Here is a 12,083-nt window from a genome sequence, read left to right on the forward strand (position 1 = left end):
CGCCCCAATGTAGTACTTGTTCATAGTACAGCCTCTGGAGCCAGGCTGCTTGGGTTCAGATTCTATTTATCACTCTCATGCCCCCCAGTGACTTGCTATCAGGTTACTGGGGGGGTAACTTAAACTTTCTTGAGCCTGAGTTTCCTCACTGTAAGGAAGAGGTAATAAATCCCTTGGGAAGATTAAATGAGATAACACATGTAAAGGGCTGACAACCTTACTGAGTTGTTGTTTTTATTGATGTTTCTTAGAGTCAATCTAGGATTGACTTCTAAGTGGTTGTTTGTTATCTACATGATCCCCATACTGGCAGGCAGAGAAAATGAGTCATGGTTGGTAGACTGTGTTCATGGTGCTGGGCCATGGGTTCCATGAGAACAAATGATGTTTATTTGAAGGAAGCTATGTGGTACGTGTGTAACAGCCAGGAAGGATCAGGGTCGGGGGAGGGATGGTGGTGAAGAGATTAAGAAGTTCAAATGGGTAGTTACAGAATAGTCGCAGAGACATAAAGCCCAGCAGAGAGCATATAGTCAAAGACACTGTAGTAACTGTGTATGTGGCCAGGCGGGTACTTGAAATATCGGAGGGGAACACTTTGTAAAGGATGTGATGCTCTAACCACTATGCTGTACACCTGAGACATACATAATAATATTGAATGTAAGTTGTAATTGAAAAAAAATGCTGATGTTTAAACTTAGCTCTGCTGATGTTAGTGCTATAACCTTTGACAAGTGTAGTAGTGCTGTTGGCGCCCCACCCAGATCACCTTCACCAGGCTGGTGCGGTAGTCTCCTCTCCCCCCACCCCCTGCCGGGATTACTGCCTGGGAACAGCACACGGCTGCCGCCTCTCTGCAGAAGCACCGTCAGCTGATGGGAGTGGTCTCATCCAGAGATGCCTAGGAAGTGATGCCTCCCCAACCCTCAGGATGGCCTGAAATCAGCAGTTGACTGGCATGGGGTCTGCTTGCCCGAGGGTGGAGCAGCTGTTCCTGAGGTGCCCCTCCTGCTCCAGCTCTCCCTGCATGATTGCCTGGGGCCAGACACCAACTGAAACTGCCTCTGTGCTTGGCTTCTCCTCTGTTCTGCTTCCCCTACTTTCCTCTGGGCTCCACCTGAGAGCATCCTCTCAATCAGTTACACAGGCAAGAATCCTTGTCTCAGGGTGTGCTGTTAGGGATACTCTCTTATGGCCTAGGAGTGAAGATTCTGGGTATCAGTTTCACTTGACAGAAAACAGGGGAGTCGGATCCATTTTCATTGATGGGTCTATTTCATGAACGGATGTTAATTTCCAGAGTATTTTTGTGTACTTTGTACCTGGATATTTAGTTGTATCCACTCAATTCTTTCCTTTTCTTATATCTCCCACAGGGAGATCAGTTGAGGAACAAATACATATCCTCTAAGTTCAAATTTTTGATCACTGGATGTTTCTCTGCTAGGGAGAAAGAGGAGGGGGCAGAAGTCAGGACATTCCATCTTGCATGGAGAAAATTATAGGAAACAAAGCCTTTGAGTTTAGGTTTAGAATACTCAGCATTTTCTTGGCCACTGAGTTTTCATTTCTTCCACTACTGCAGACATCTTTCTGGCTTTGATAGGACTCTCCCAGGCTCAGCCCCTAAGAAAACCTTTAAAATCTGGCACTTGGGTGTTATATCATCATTTGCATGGTGTTTATGGATACCAGAATAAACCATATTATAGTGCAGATTAAGAAAAGTTAGAGAATGTTTATTTCTCAGGTATTGGGATCCCTTGGGGCCTGGAAGTCCCCATTGTGATAGGAAGAAAACCTCTTCATCAATGCCATATTCCTGCGGCTCACTAACTGGTCACTGAGGAAATTCTGAGTCAGGAGCGACGGTACCACATTACAAGTCCACCCTTCCTCTCCAGACAGTTCTCTAACTGTCTCTGTTCACTTTTTACTTCTACTAGAAATCAAATGAGAAAAATCAAGAAATAATGTGACTCTACCTGTTTCCCTGATGATTTCCTTTCCATAGACTTGGCTATTAACCATACAGTAGCCTAAAGGGGAAATTTGCAGAAACTTAGAAATTCTTTGTCTTCCCACTGAAGAAAATGTATCATTCTAGGGTCTGAATGTGATCTCTGTCCACTGGGCAGTTGGAACCTGGCTTGTATTATTTCCTTGAGAGTGACAAGTGGGAAATTTGAGGAGGACAAGGTGGGACAAAAAAGAGGGAAGAGGAGTTAACTATGGCCTCATGCTGTGCTAGGCACTTGGCATTGGTCATCTACCTTAACAATCACAGGAGCTGTGCAAGGCACATGCTAGTCTCCTCATTACAGGGGAACAAACAGGTTCCAAGTCACACACTGGGTTTATCTCCCCAGTTCACAGACTCAACATGGGAAATGAATTCATTTCTTAGATGGGGATAGATTTATTTTGATACTGAGAGCTGTTAAATAACATTAGATGTCCAATTTACAAATAGGATAAGAAAACTATAAGTCAAGTCATTTGACAGTTTTTAAAAAATTTATGATTTCAAATGGCAGGTTCAATTATATCAATTCAGTAAAAAGAAAAAAAAGTTTCAACTTTCCTGACCTCAAAAATATAACTGACCTAGGGATGGGATCAGAGAACAAAAACAAAAATAATGCTAGCCCTGACTGGTGTGGCTCAGTGGGTTGGGTGCCATCCTGCAAACCAAAAGATCACTGGTTCAATTCCCAGTCAGGGTAGATGCCTGGGTTGTGAGCCAGGTCGCCAGTTGGGCACGTACAGTAAGCAATTAATTGATGTTTCTCTTGAACATCAATGTTTCTCTCCCTCTCTTTCTCCCTGCCTTCACCTCTCTCTAAAAATAAATAAGTAAATAAAATATTTAAAAAAAGAATACTAGACTTCTTTTTTCTTCTCCAAGGCACAATGCCATTTTAAGTTGTTGCTGATTTTATGGGGTGCTTTTAAAAAAGGTAAAACAGATATTTTCATATGTATTTGTAGTTTGGGAACACTAAGAACTTAACCTGTTGAGTCATTTAGTAAACATCCGAAGTAATATTAGCACAGAGACTCAGCTCTGCAGTCTACCATTAGGTTATTTGTTCTTATCACAGTTTCTTTAGAAATACGTGAGATCCCAAGATGTAAAGGAACATTAATTAATTAATTAGCTCTAATATTTTTCAAGTGTTTGCTATGTATCAAGATTACAGGAATCACGGAAGACAAAGAGTATCTTGAGCCTATACTTGTCCTTAAGAGTCTCACAAGCTGATTAAGGGACAGGTCAAACCACTCAAAAACCAGTTTCCATCCCTTTCTGAATTAGTTTTTTACTGAAATCACTGTCCAATGAGTGGTATCTGTGAGAATTCAGAGGTGTTAAAAATCATTGTGGACACAGATGGGGTCATGGCAGTGGCTGAAGGTAAGTTTCACATTGAGATTTGGAAAGTAGAGAGACAGCTAGAAGGAAGATGAGGAGGGACCAGGTGAACAAAGATGAAAATGTGGATGTAAACCCAGCACTGTAGGGTAAATAGAGTGGATGGAAGGGAAGGTTTATTTTGAGGCCACAGTGGCCAGCAGATTTGGAAAGAATAATCAGGGCCAGGCAGTACAGGACTTTTAAGGACCAGCAGGTGGTCTGTGCCTTAACCTGTAGGCAAAGGGGAGCTAAGAGATTTTTACACAGCAAAGTAACAATGCAAGTGTTGTTATAGCAGGATAAATCAGAATAGTGTAAGGTATGAACTGAGGGAGAGAAGAGAATTAAATCAAGCAGAAATGATGAAATAAAATATGTGAAGTATAAGAGACATAGTCATCCTGATATCACTTTTATAATCATAAGAGACAACAATTCAAATATGAAATAATGAGATCTCGGTCCAGGATAATGGTTACAAATAGAGAGCATCAATAATGAGAAAAATCCAAGAAGCAAGAACCAGTATGATTTGGTGACTAGTTGGAAATATGGGGAAAAAAAAAAAGAGTAAACTGCTATGTCTTGCACCTTATGATTTCTTAATCTTCATAATTTTCAAGATATATACATTGTGCTTGTCAAGCATATGCATTTTGACTCTATATTTCCTTTTGTTTATTTTTAATTTAAAATTATATTTTATTATTAATAATGTTAGAGTAATGGATTCTCCCTATCAAGGATGAGATATTTATAGGCATGATCCCAAATATTTTGAGACAAATGACTTGTAATGTAGCCTTTGTGGCCTCATGGTGGTTTTAAAGAAACCAGACTTTCATGTAATGAATAAAGATTAATATTTTATTCCAGGATCAGGACGGGGGGGGGTGCTTAAAACACAAACTCATTTTAAAGATATAGAAGCATATATTAAGTTTTAAGGCTTAAGATTCTCAGAAAAATTTTCTGACTCCATGAAATATTGTACATCCTTTATATTTTATCATTTTTAAAACTTGTCACTACACATTCATGGCAGAGAATTATGTTAGAAATACTGGGTGAGAAGAGATGATGAAGGGATGATGGAACAAGCAAAGTGCTTCCCTACTACTACTGGAAGGTGACCTGGGAATTATTCATTATAATATTCATCATTTATTCATTCATTCAAGCATTTATTTCCAGGAGCTCTTGCTCTTCAGGAATTATGATCTATATGTAAGAGACAAAGAGATAATTAAATCATGTGTGTGCCCTCAAGAAGCATAGAATCTAGGGAGTAAGACATTACTAAATGAAAATTTTACCTACACCCAAGAAGTCTTACATACTGTATGCACATAGGGTCATGGGACTAGGGAAGAAGAGAACAGAGGAGAGACAGCTGAATCAGTGTTGGTAAGTTGGACTAGAGAAAGAAGGGGAAGGAGGAAGAAGAAGCTGGGAAGAGCTTCCAAGAGAAAGTGATGCTTGACTTTCCCTCTCCATATTCTTGTCCTATTTCTCACTCCATGACTCACCTCGACATCTCTTCTCTCCTCGCTGGGTAATCCAACCACTACCACTTCTCTTACTACCTTTGACATGAACGATTCCTAAAGAAGTACCTCCAGCTAAATCTACTTCTTTGATGAAACTCTGAAGTTAAGAGGAGAAAGGAGTCTGTGTGGGAGCCTAAAGGTAGACACCCAAGTACCAAAAAATAATGTCTTGGAGGCCAAAGGAAGAGAAGAGAGTTCAAAACAGAAGTAGGTATTAGCACTAGACCTGAAAATAAAACATATCTTGTAGTTAGTCCACTGACAAACTAGGCAAGTAAATGTGAGAGAAATAGTGAGGATGGATGTTTGAAGAAGACCAATAAGGCAACAAATATACTCCGCTCATACAACTCACAGCAGGAAAAGGAAGGAAAGACAAGAACCAGAGAAGAAATTGGGTCAAAGGAGTTTCTTTGATACAAAAGAAAATTTGTTTCTATACTGAGAGACAGCTTTAGCAAGGAAGGCACAGTTGAAAATGGAGGAGGAAAATTGACAGAGTCGGTTACAATAATTGGGAGGGAATGACCTCGAGCTTCTGTGGACAGAACAGTTTCCTCCTGCCTGAGGCGGGAAGGAGGTGGGAGGCTATGTGTGGAGAGGCAGGAAAGTTTGTAGACCAGGGGGCAGGAAATCCATTTAATGACTGACTACACGCTTGTTCTGAAAAAGTCCCTCCCATGGACCACAAAGATGAGTAAGACACCATGCTGGCACTCTCATTTATCAAACGTCCACTTCATTTAAATGAATAAATGGATATTTAACTTTATGCTCCTTGAAATTCAAACAAGCCCAGCAGTGGCTATCAAAGGGCAGGATGCTGGGAATACTACTCCGTCGAGGATTTAATCACTGACCTTGCTTAGAATTGGTCGTTTATGATGATAATAAAAATTAGTCAGACTTTTAGTCAGTTTTATTATCCTCTTTAAGTCACCTAAAGGTAATGACCCCCTTCTTATTGCCTGCATCTGAGCAGATCTTTTCTGCCACCTTGCCTTTGGTGCTCTACCGGTGCTCACAGGCCTATTTCAAGGTTTCTGTTGGAAGAAAACTTAAATGCACAAAACTAGTCTTGGTAACAAGAGTAAAAGAACCTGAAGGAAGTGCAGATGTCAGGTTTAACCCTTTCATATTACAGAAGAAGAAAGTGAGGCCCATAGAGGAGAATGGCTCCTGGAGTCCCTCAATCCAGAAATGGCAGAGCTGGGTCTCAAAACCAGTTCTCCTGACCCCTAGTTAGCTTCAGGAAAAAGAAGTCCACCTTGTCTACCTTTCCAAGCTGCAGCCCAGACGGCAAGTTAGTGGTATTCCCATAAGGGAACGATATCTGGTTCCCTCAGGAAAGCATCAAATATTTGGGGGGAGGAGGTAGAGAGAATGACTTGATTGCTTTCCATTTCCCTTTAAGGATGTTGGAGATAACTGCAACCAACCCTTTTCTTTTCAACTCATTCATTGTTCTTTGACAATATGGAATTTATTAATAAAAAATTGTATATTCTTACATGTTTAAACTTCAGTCACCTTCAAAGCATTCTCAATTTTATGTGATACACCTATCAAGATGTTTTTTCCCACTGCTCAAAATAGCTTTTGAACTCATCGATTTTGATACATATTAGTACCTCTGCCATTTTTTCTTTCACCTCTTCCACATCAGCAAAGCATTTCCCTTTGAGGACCTTTTTCACCCAGGGACAGAAAAAAGTCAGTCACTTGGGGCAAGACTGGGTGAATAGGAAGGGTGGGGTATGGGAGCGGTCTTGCTATTTTTGGTCAAAACTGCTGAACACTCAGTATGGTGTGGGTAAGTGTGCTCATAAATCACCCATCATGAAATGGGCAAACACGTTGAAAGAGTCTTCAAAAAAAATTCACTGAAGCTGAATGCAGCCTCTTACAACAATGCCAGATGGTACACTGATACAGATGGGTTCCTAGAACACTCACCTAGTTGGGGAAGCCTGTACTACAAGGGTCCCACCCTCCAGAAGATAATTCTGGTTTTTTTGAGTCCCCCCCTTGTACTTTCAAAAAAATTTGAATGACCAACTTGGTCTTCTGCTGTCCTTAAAGCCACAAACTATATTTTCTGAAGGCATATGGTATGTTTGTGGGCAATAGAAAATTTAATCAAATTTATATTGTGATCTACAAACTTAAGGCAATAAAATGGAGAGTGATAGAAAACGGAGATATAGTAAAATAAGAAGAAAAATAACCTGGGAGTGTATCTTGAAAACGTTTTAGTTCCTTCATTACTCTGATGTGCAATGTTGAATATAATATAAATCACATTTTAAATATAATCACAAGCCCACCTATTTAAAAAAATGCCATGGGAAAGCTTTACTTAAAGTTTGGGGAAACAAAGCATTAGCCCCTCATTTATGAATTTTGCATATTCTAATTTTCATACATTGGATTTGTTTTAAGTGAGAATGTATAAGAACATTACCAAGGCAGGTAAAGCAATAAAAATGTTATAAATCTTGAGATAATGTTTGTTTTGCCCAAAGGAAGCAGATGGAAGACTTTATAAAAAGTTAATTAGTGGTGTCAACTCCTATCTTACTCCAAACAATGTGAGCTTTGGTGGGAAATTCCTGAAGTTCACTTCTAGTCCTTCTGTCTACAAGAGTTTTGATGACAATTAAATAAGATACATCAGTGGCCCTCAAAAAGCACTCAGTAAATGATTATAGAAGCTGTCCTGTAGTTGAAGATGACCTTGGCTTGAGTCTGTATCAGTTTAACAAAATCAGATGTAACTAAAAGATTTTGTGTAACACAGCTAGATTCTTGGGGAGACAAGAAAGACTATTTGTTTCTGGTATCCATTGGGTGGTGAGTGATCTACTTAATATGCCAATCATTTCTAGTTCTATCCTTTTCAATTGGTGAATAACTTAAAAAAAGAAAAAAGAACACGTGGGGAATACAGAAAAAGCCCTTACCTCTCTTGGAGTCCTATAGGTTTCATTTTGAAAGGAGAAGGGCAGACAGAGGTGGCAGCTTTGATTTCAGGAACGTATCGGCCTTGAGGGTCCACAACCACACTCAGCACCTTTGGTGCCTGCTCAGTCTGGACCATGCTGTTGATTGTCTTTGCCTCAGCCTGTGCTGGCTGTAAGGTGAGGGGTGATAGGTGGATCTCCTGATTTTTCCCTTTATCTTGTCTCAGAGAAAGCTGAAACTTTTCTTTTAATCTGTAAAGAATCTATAGAAGGAGATAAAAAGACTCCTGTCACATTTTTTCATAAACAATGAACAACAACAAAATATGATCTCTTCTACTCCAACTTTGAAGGCAAACCAAAGTAAAGGTTTAATTACGTAATATAAGTAAGCAAAGACTTCTAGGATGGTTTCTCCATTTTCTGTTATTGAGATTTTTCTCAAAAGGATATACTTGGTATTTTTAGATATGTTCACAAACATAGTAAATATACATGTACATGGATTTATTCCCTAAATATAATTAAAAGAAAATTTGGCTAATTTTATAAAAGTGCCAGATGTTAGTTTGATCACATGTAAGCTTTTAATTAAAATGACTGAAAGGGAAGGTTTATAGAAGGAATAACCATGAAATGTGGGTTTATGACATTTGCAGAAACAGAGATGTGCATCCAATACAAGATGTAAGAGGAAAGTCTTGCAAAATATGAAAGAATAGTTATGCTAAAAACTATAATTTCTTATATTGGTAAATATCTGTATTAGTCATATGTTATCTTGATTACCTAGTAGATATTTAAAATAATTAAATTTAAGGCATTTATTAAAGAATAATTTGGACAACCAAAAATTTTTTTCTTACCCTTTCCCCTTTTTAATTTTTAAGCATGCAGGGAAAAAAAGTATCACTTTCCTCCATTCTCAGAGCTCTTTTTAGAATTGCTCATATAATTCAGAAATGGTAGGGTCTTCACTTATAACCTTTAAAGACATTTGGGACTGACTTTGCTGAGAAATGCCAGTGGGCCATTTTGTGAGGTGAGCAAAGTTTGTCCTTTCTGTCCTCAGGCTTCCTTTTATTATAGGCTCTTAAAAAAAAAAAAAAATTACTCATTCATTTTTTAGTTAAGTTAATTTTTTTCCAATTTTACTGAAATATAAGTGATATATAACATGTATAAGTTTAAGGTGTACAAAATAACAATTTGGTATTGTTTCTCCTGTCTTGATTCTAACTCTACTCCAATTCCTGCAGAAACTAGATGTCCATGTGCCTCTTCCAGTCTTTTCAAGGAAATGACTTGATTAGTTAATTTGCATGAAGAGTTGACTTAACCTATTATCTGCAATTATAGCACTAATGGCATCTGCATGGTGTTGAACTCTTGTTTCATTTCTGGAATCCATTAGCTAAATGAGTGTTGTTTTAGAGGATAGGGCTTTTCTGCCACTTTTCAATCACATTTACTCTAACAAATCATGACACTAATTCTTTCTTTCCTTTTCTAAGTTCCTTTAAATTCTAGTAACTTCTATATTTTAAATCTACTGGAAAGGTACAAAGTCTAAATGTTTTTGTTTGTTAGAAAGAAAAAAAGAAACAAAAAAGAAAGTTAGAAAAGAATTCACCTAAAATTGTGGAAGAAATAATTTACTTCAGGAACATTTTAGAGAATATTTGTCCAGTATTCTCAAAATATATTAATTTTAAAAAGCCAATTTAACAAAATAAGATTATTTTTAAAAAAAGAATCAGGTTGAAATAAAAACACACCAATCTAAGATAAAAGGCATCCGACTGAGATTTAAAATAAAATAATTCAAAGAACTGAAAAACTCAGTAGCAGGATTTTAATCTTGGCCAGCAAGACAGTGAAAAGGTAGGATATGGAAGTTAGAGAACAATCACAGTAAATGGTAAATGATAAACCAGAGTGAATGAAAGAGAAGCAAGTCATTCAAAACTATTTTCAGTGCCCCCTGTGTCATGTATTGTGAAAGGTGCATCATATTCTACTATAAACAAAATAGACAGAACTCTCTTCTTATGGAACTTAGGGACACGGAATGAAAAAATTCTTAGTTTATAAACATGAATGCATTAGTTGAAAGAAGAGTAAACACGAGAATAAAATGGTGCAAATTTTCATAACTTTGAGAAAAAAATACATGTTACAAAGGATGCATGAATTCCACAAATAGATAAACTGGTGTTGAGGTATATGAAGCCAACAGAATTTCTCAAATACTTGAGGTGTCAGAAAATTTACTATCTCTGTACCCTTCCTGAAAAAATCTTACACAAAGTCATGAGAAAAGATGATTCAAAGTTAAGAAGTCAGGAACTAGAAACTGTGACGTAAAAGGGAGCTTTGGAATCATTTCAACACTGAGTGAAAACTGAATGTAATCATGTCTCAAGCCAACAAGCATGAAGGTTGGGTGAGGGCAGAAAGGTAAAAAACAGAAGTGAGTGTTCGTTCAGTGACTTTTTAATTAGAGATACAGGGGGAATCAGAGTTAAGATGGACACAGAAGAATCAGAGGTCCTTCTGACATTATTACTAATATATGTTAAAGAAAGTGAGGTCTAGCTAAATACCATGGCTTACCTAAGGCAATATTTGGCGTGGCGGAGCCTTAAGCAGTTCTGCCCTGCAGGCATAAGTGTGTCCCGCCCCTCCACCTCCGCTGGTGCTGCCCTCCACACACCTGCGTTCTTGAAGGCTCAGTGCAGCCAACCTGCAGCAGGTGTGAGTCTCAGCACTGGGTTTGAAAACTGCCAAATTTATGACTCTACCTTTTGTGGGTGGAAGGATCTTCTTAACGAGAAAGACTGCACATAGGAGGTATTAGAAACGCATATTATGGCTATAATTTGAACCGCCAGGAAATTAAAGAAAATCCTCAATGTCTTTTATGTCAGTTTACTTCCTCATAAACTGGAAACTTTTATATTGGTGCTAGTTATTGACTCTGGTAAAGTAAAGCTAAGGCTTGACTTTTTGTTGTTGTTTGTTTATTTATTTTATTTTTAGAGAGAGGGGAAAGGAGAAAGAGAGGAAGAGAAACATCACTGTGTGGTTGCCTCTTGTGCGCCCCCAACTGGGGAACTGATGTGCAACCTAATCATGTCCCCTGACTGGGAATCGAACCAGGCTTGACTTTTTGAAAACAACAGGTTCTAAATATTTCATGACAAATATTACAAAAAAAAAAAAAAAAGATGACTAATGCCAAGTGACAAGTCTTACTGTTATTATAATTACTTCTACAAGCTCCAGGATAGAAAATACTGAAGACTAATCCCGTCTGCTGGGCATAATGCTTAAGGATGGGGCTTCTCTTCAGTGTCCGTAACCCTTAAAAGACACTTTGTCACCGCAGCACTCAGCAAAACCCCGCTGGAAGAATATCCATCAGATGACACATGTGTTAAACTAAACACATAGCTACTAAAGGATGAGGGTACAGAATTTAAGGTGGGACAGTTTTTTTATTTTTAATTGCAAGTAAGTTATTTTTCTGAATGGAAACAGAAACAAATATACCTGTATCTTTACAGAAAAATATAAATAGAAGGTAATGCATATATTACATGTGCAAAGTTCTTGCCAACTAAATATAATATGCATCGTATATCAGAACATTTGCTTGCTTGTTTACATTTGGATTTTGGAGAAGAACAGTTCAAAAATGAAAATGAGAAAACCAATGAAATGTTGGCCTTTGCAATAGCTCTTGACAGGTCACTTTTATGAGACTATTTGGGTAAAACAAGCTCTAGTCCAAAGTCCTTCTTTACCATTCACAAGCTTACGTTCTTGATGACAAACCTCTGTCACGTATCTTACAGTCATCTGTTTACTTCATCTCTGGTTAGAGGTCAATTAACCCGTCTCTATAACATACACACAAACTGATTGCTATATCTTTAATTAGGGAAAAGCTGAACATGGAAAGTGTATACTGTTAATAAGACATTGTTTAAAAAATAAGAGATCAGGTTGTCTCAAAACAATGTGGAAAAAATGAGGAGTTTGCCACTTGGCAATAAGGCATTTGTCATGGAAGTAAGCTATAAGGCAATGGTTCTCAACCAGAAGGAATTTTGTTCTTCTGGGGATATCTGGCAATGTCTGGAG

General features: G+C 38.1%; 1 protein-coding gene across 1 annotated transcript in view; it reads right to left on the reverse strand.

The window, feature by feature from the left end:
- Positions 1-12,083, reverse strand: part of PTPRR (protein tyrosine phosphatase receptor type R) — a 108,312-nt gene that overhangs the window by 80,433 nt on the left and 15,796 nt on the right. Inside the window, exon 4 of the mRNA XM_090275648.1 lies at positions 7,935-8,197. Coding sequence (XP_090131774.1) covers positions 7,935-8,197 — 263 coding nt within the window. The remainder of the gene's footprint in view (positions 1-7,934; positions 8,198-12,083) is intronic.

Source organism: Furipterus horrens, unplaced genomic scaffold (assembly GCF_987537825.1).
Source record: "Furipterus horrens unplaced genomic scaffold, mFurHor1.1.pri manual_scaffold_4, whole genome shotgun sequence".
NCBI classification, from domain to species: Eukaryota; Metazoa; Chordata; class Mammalia; order Chiroptera; family Furipteridae; genus Furipterus; species Furipterus horrens.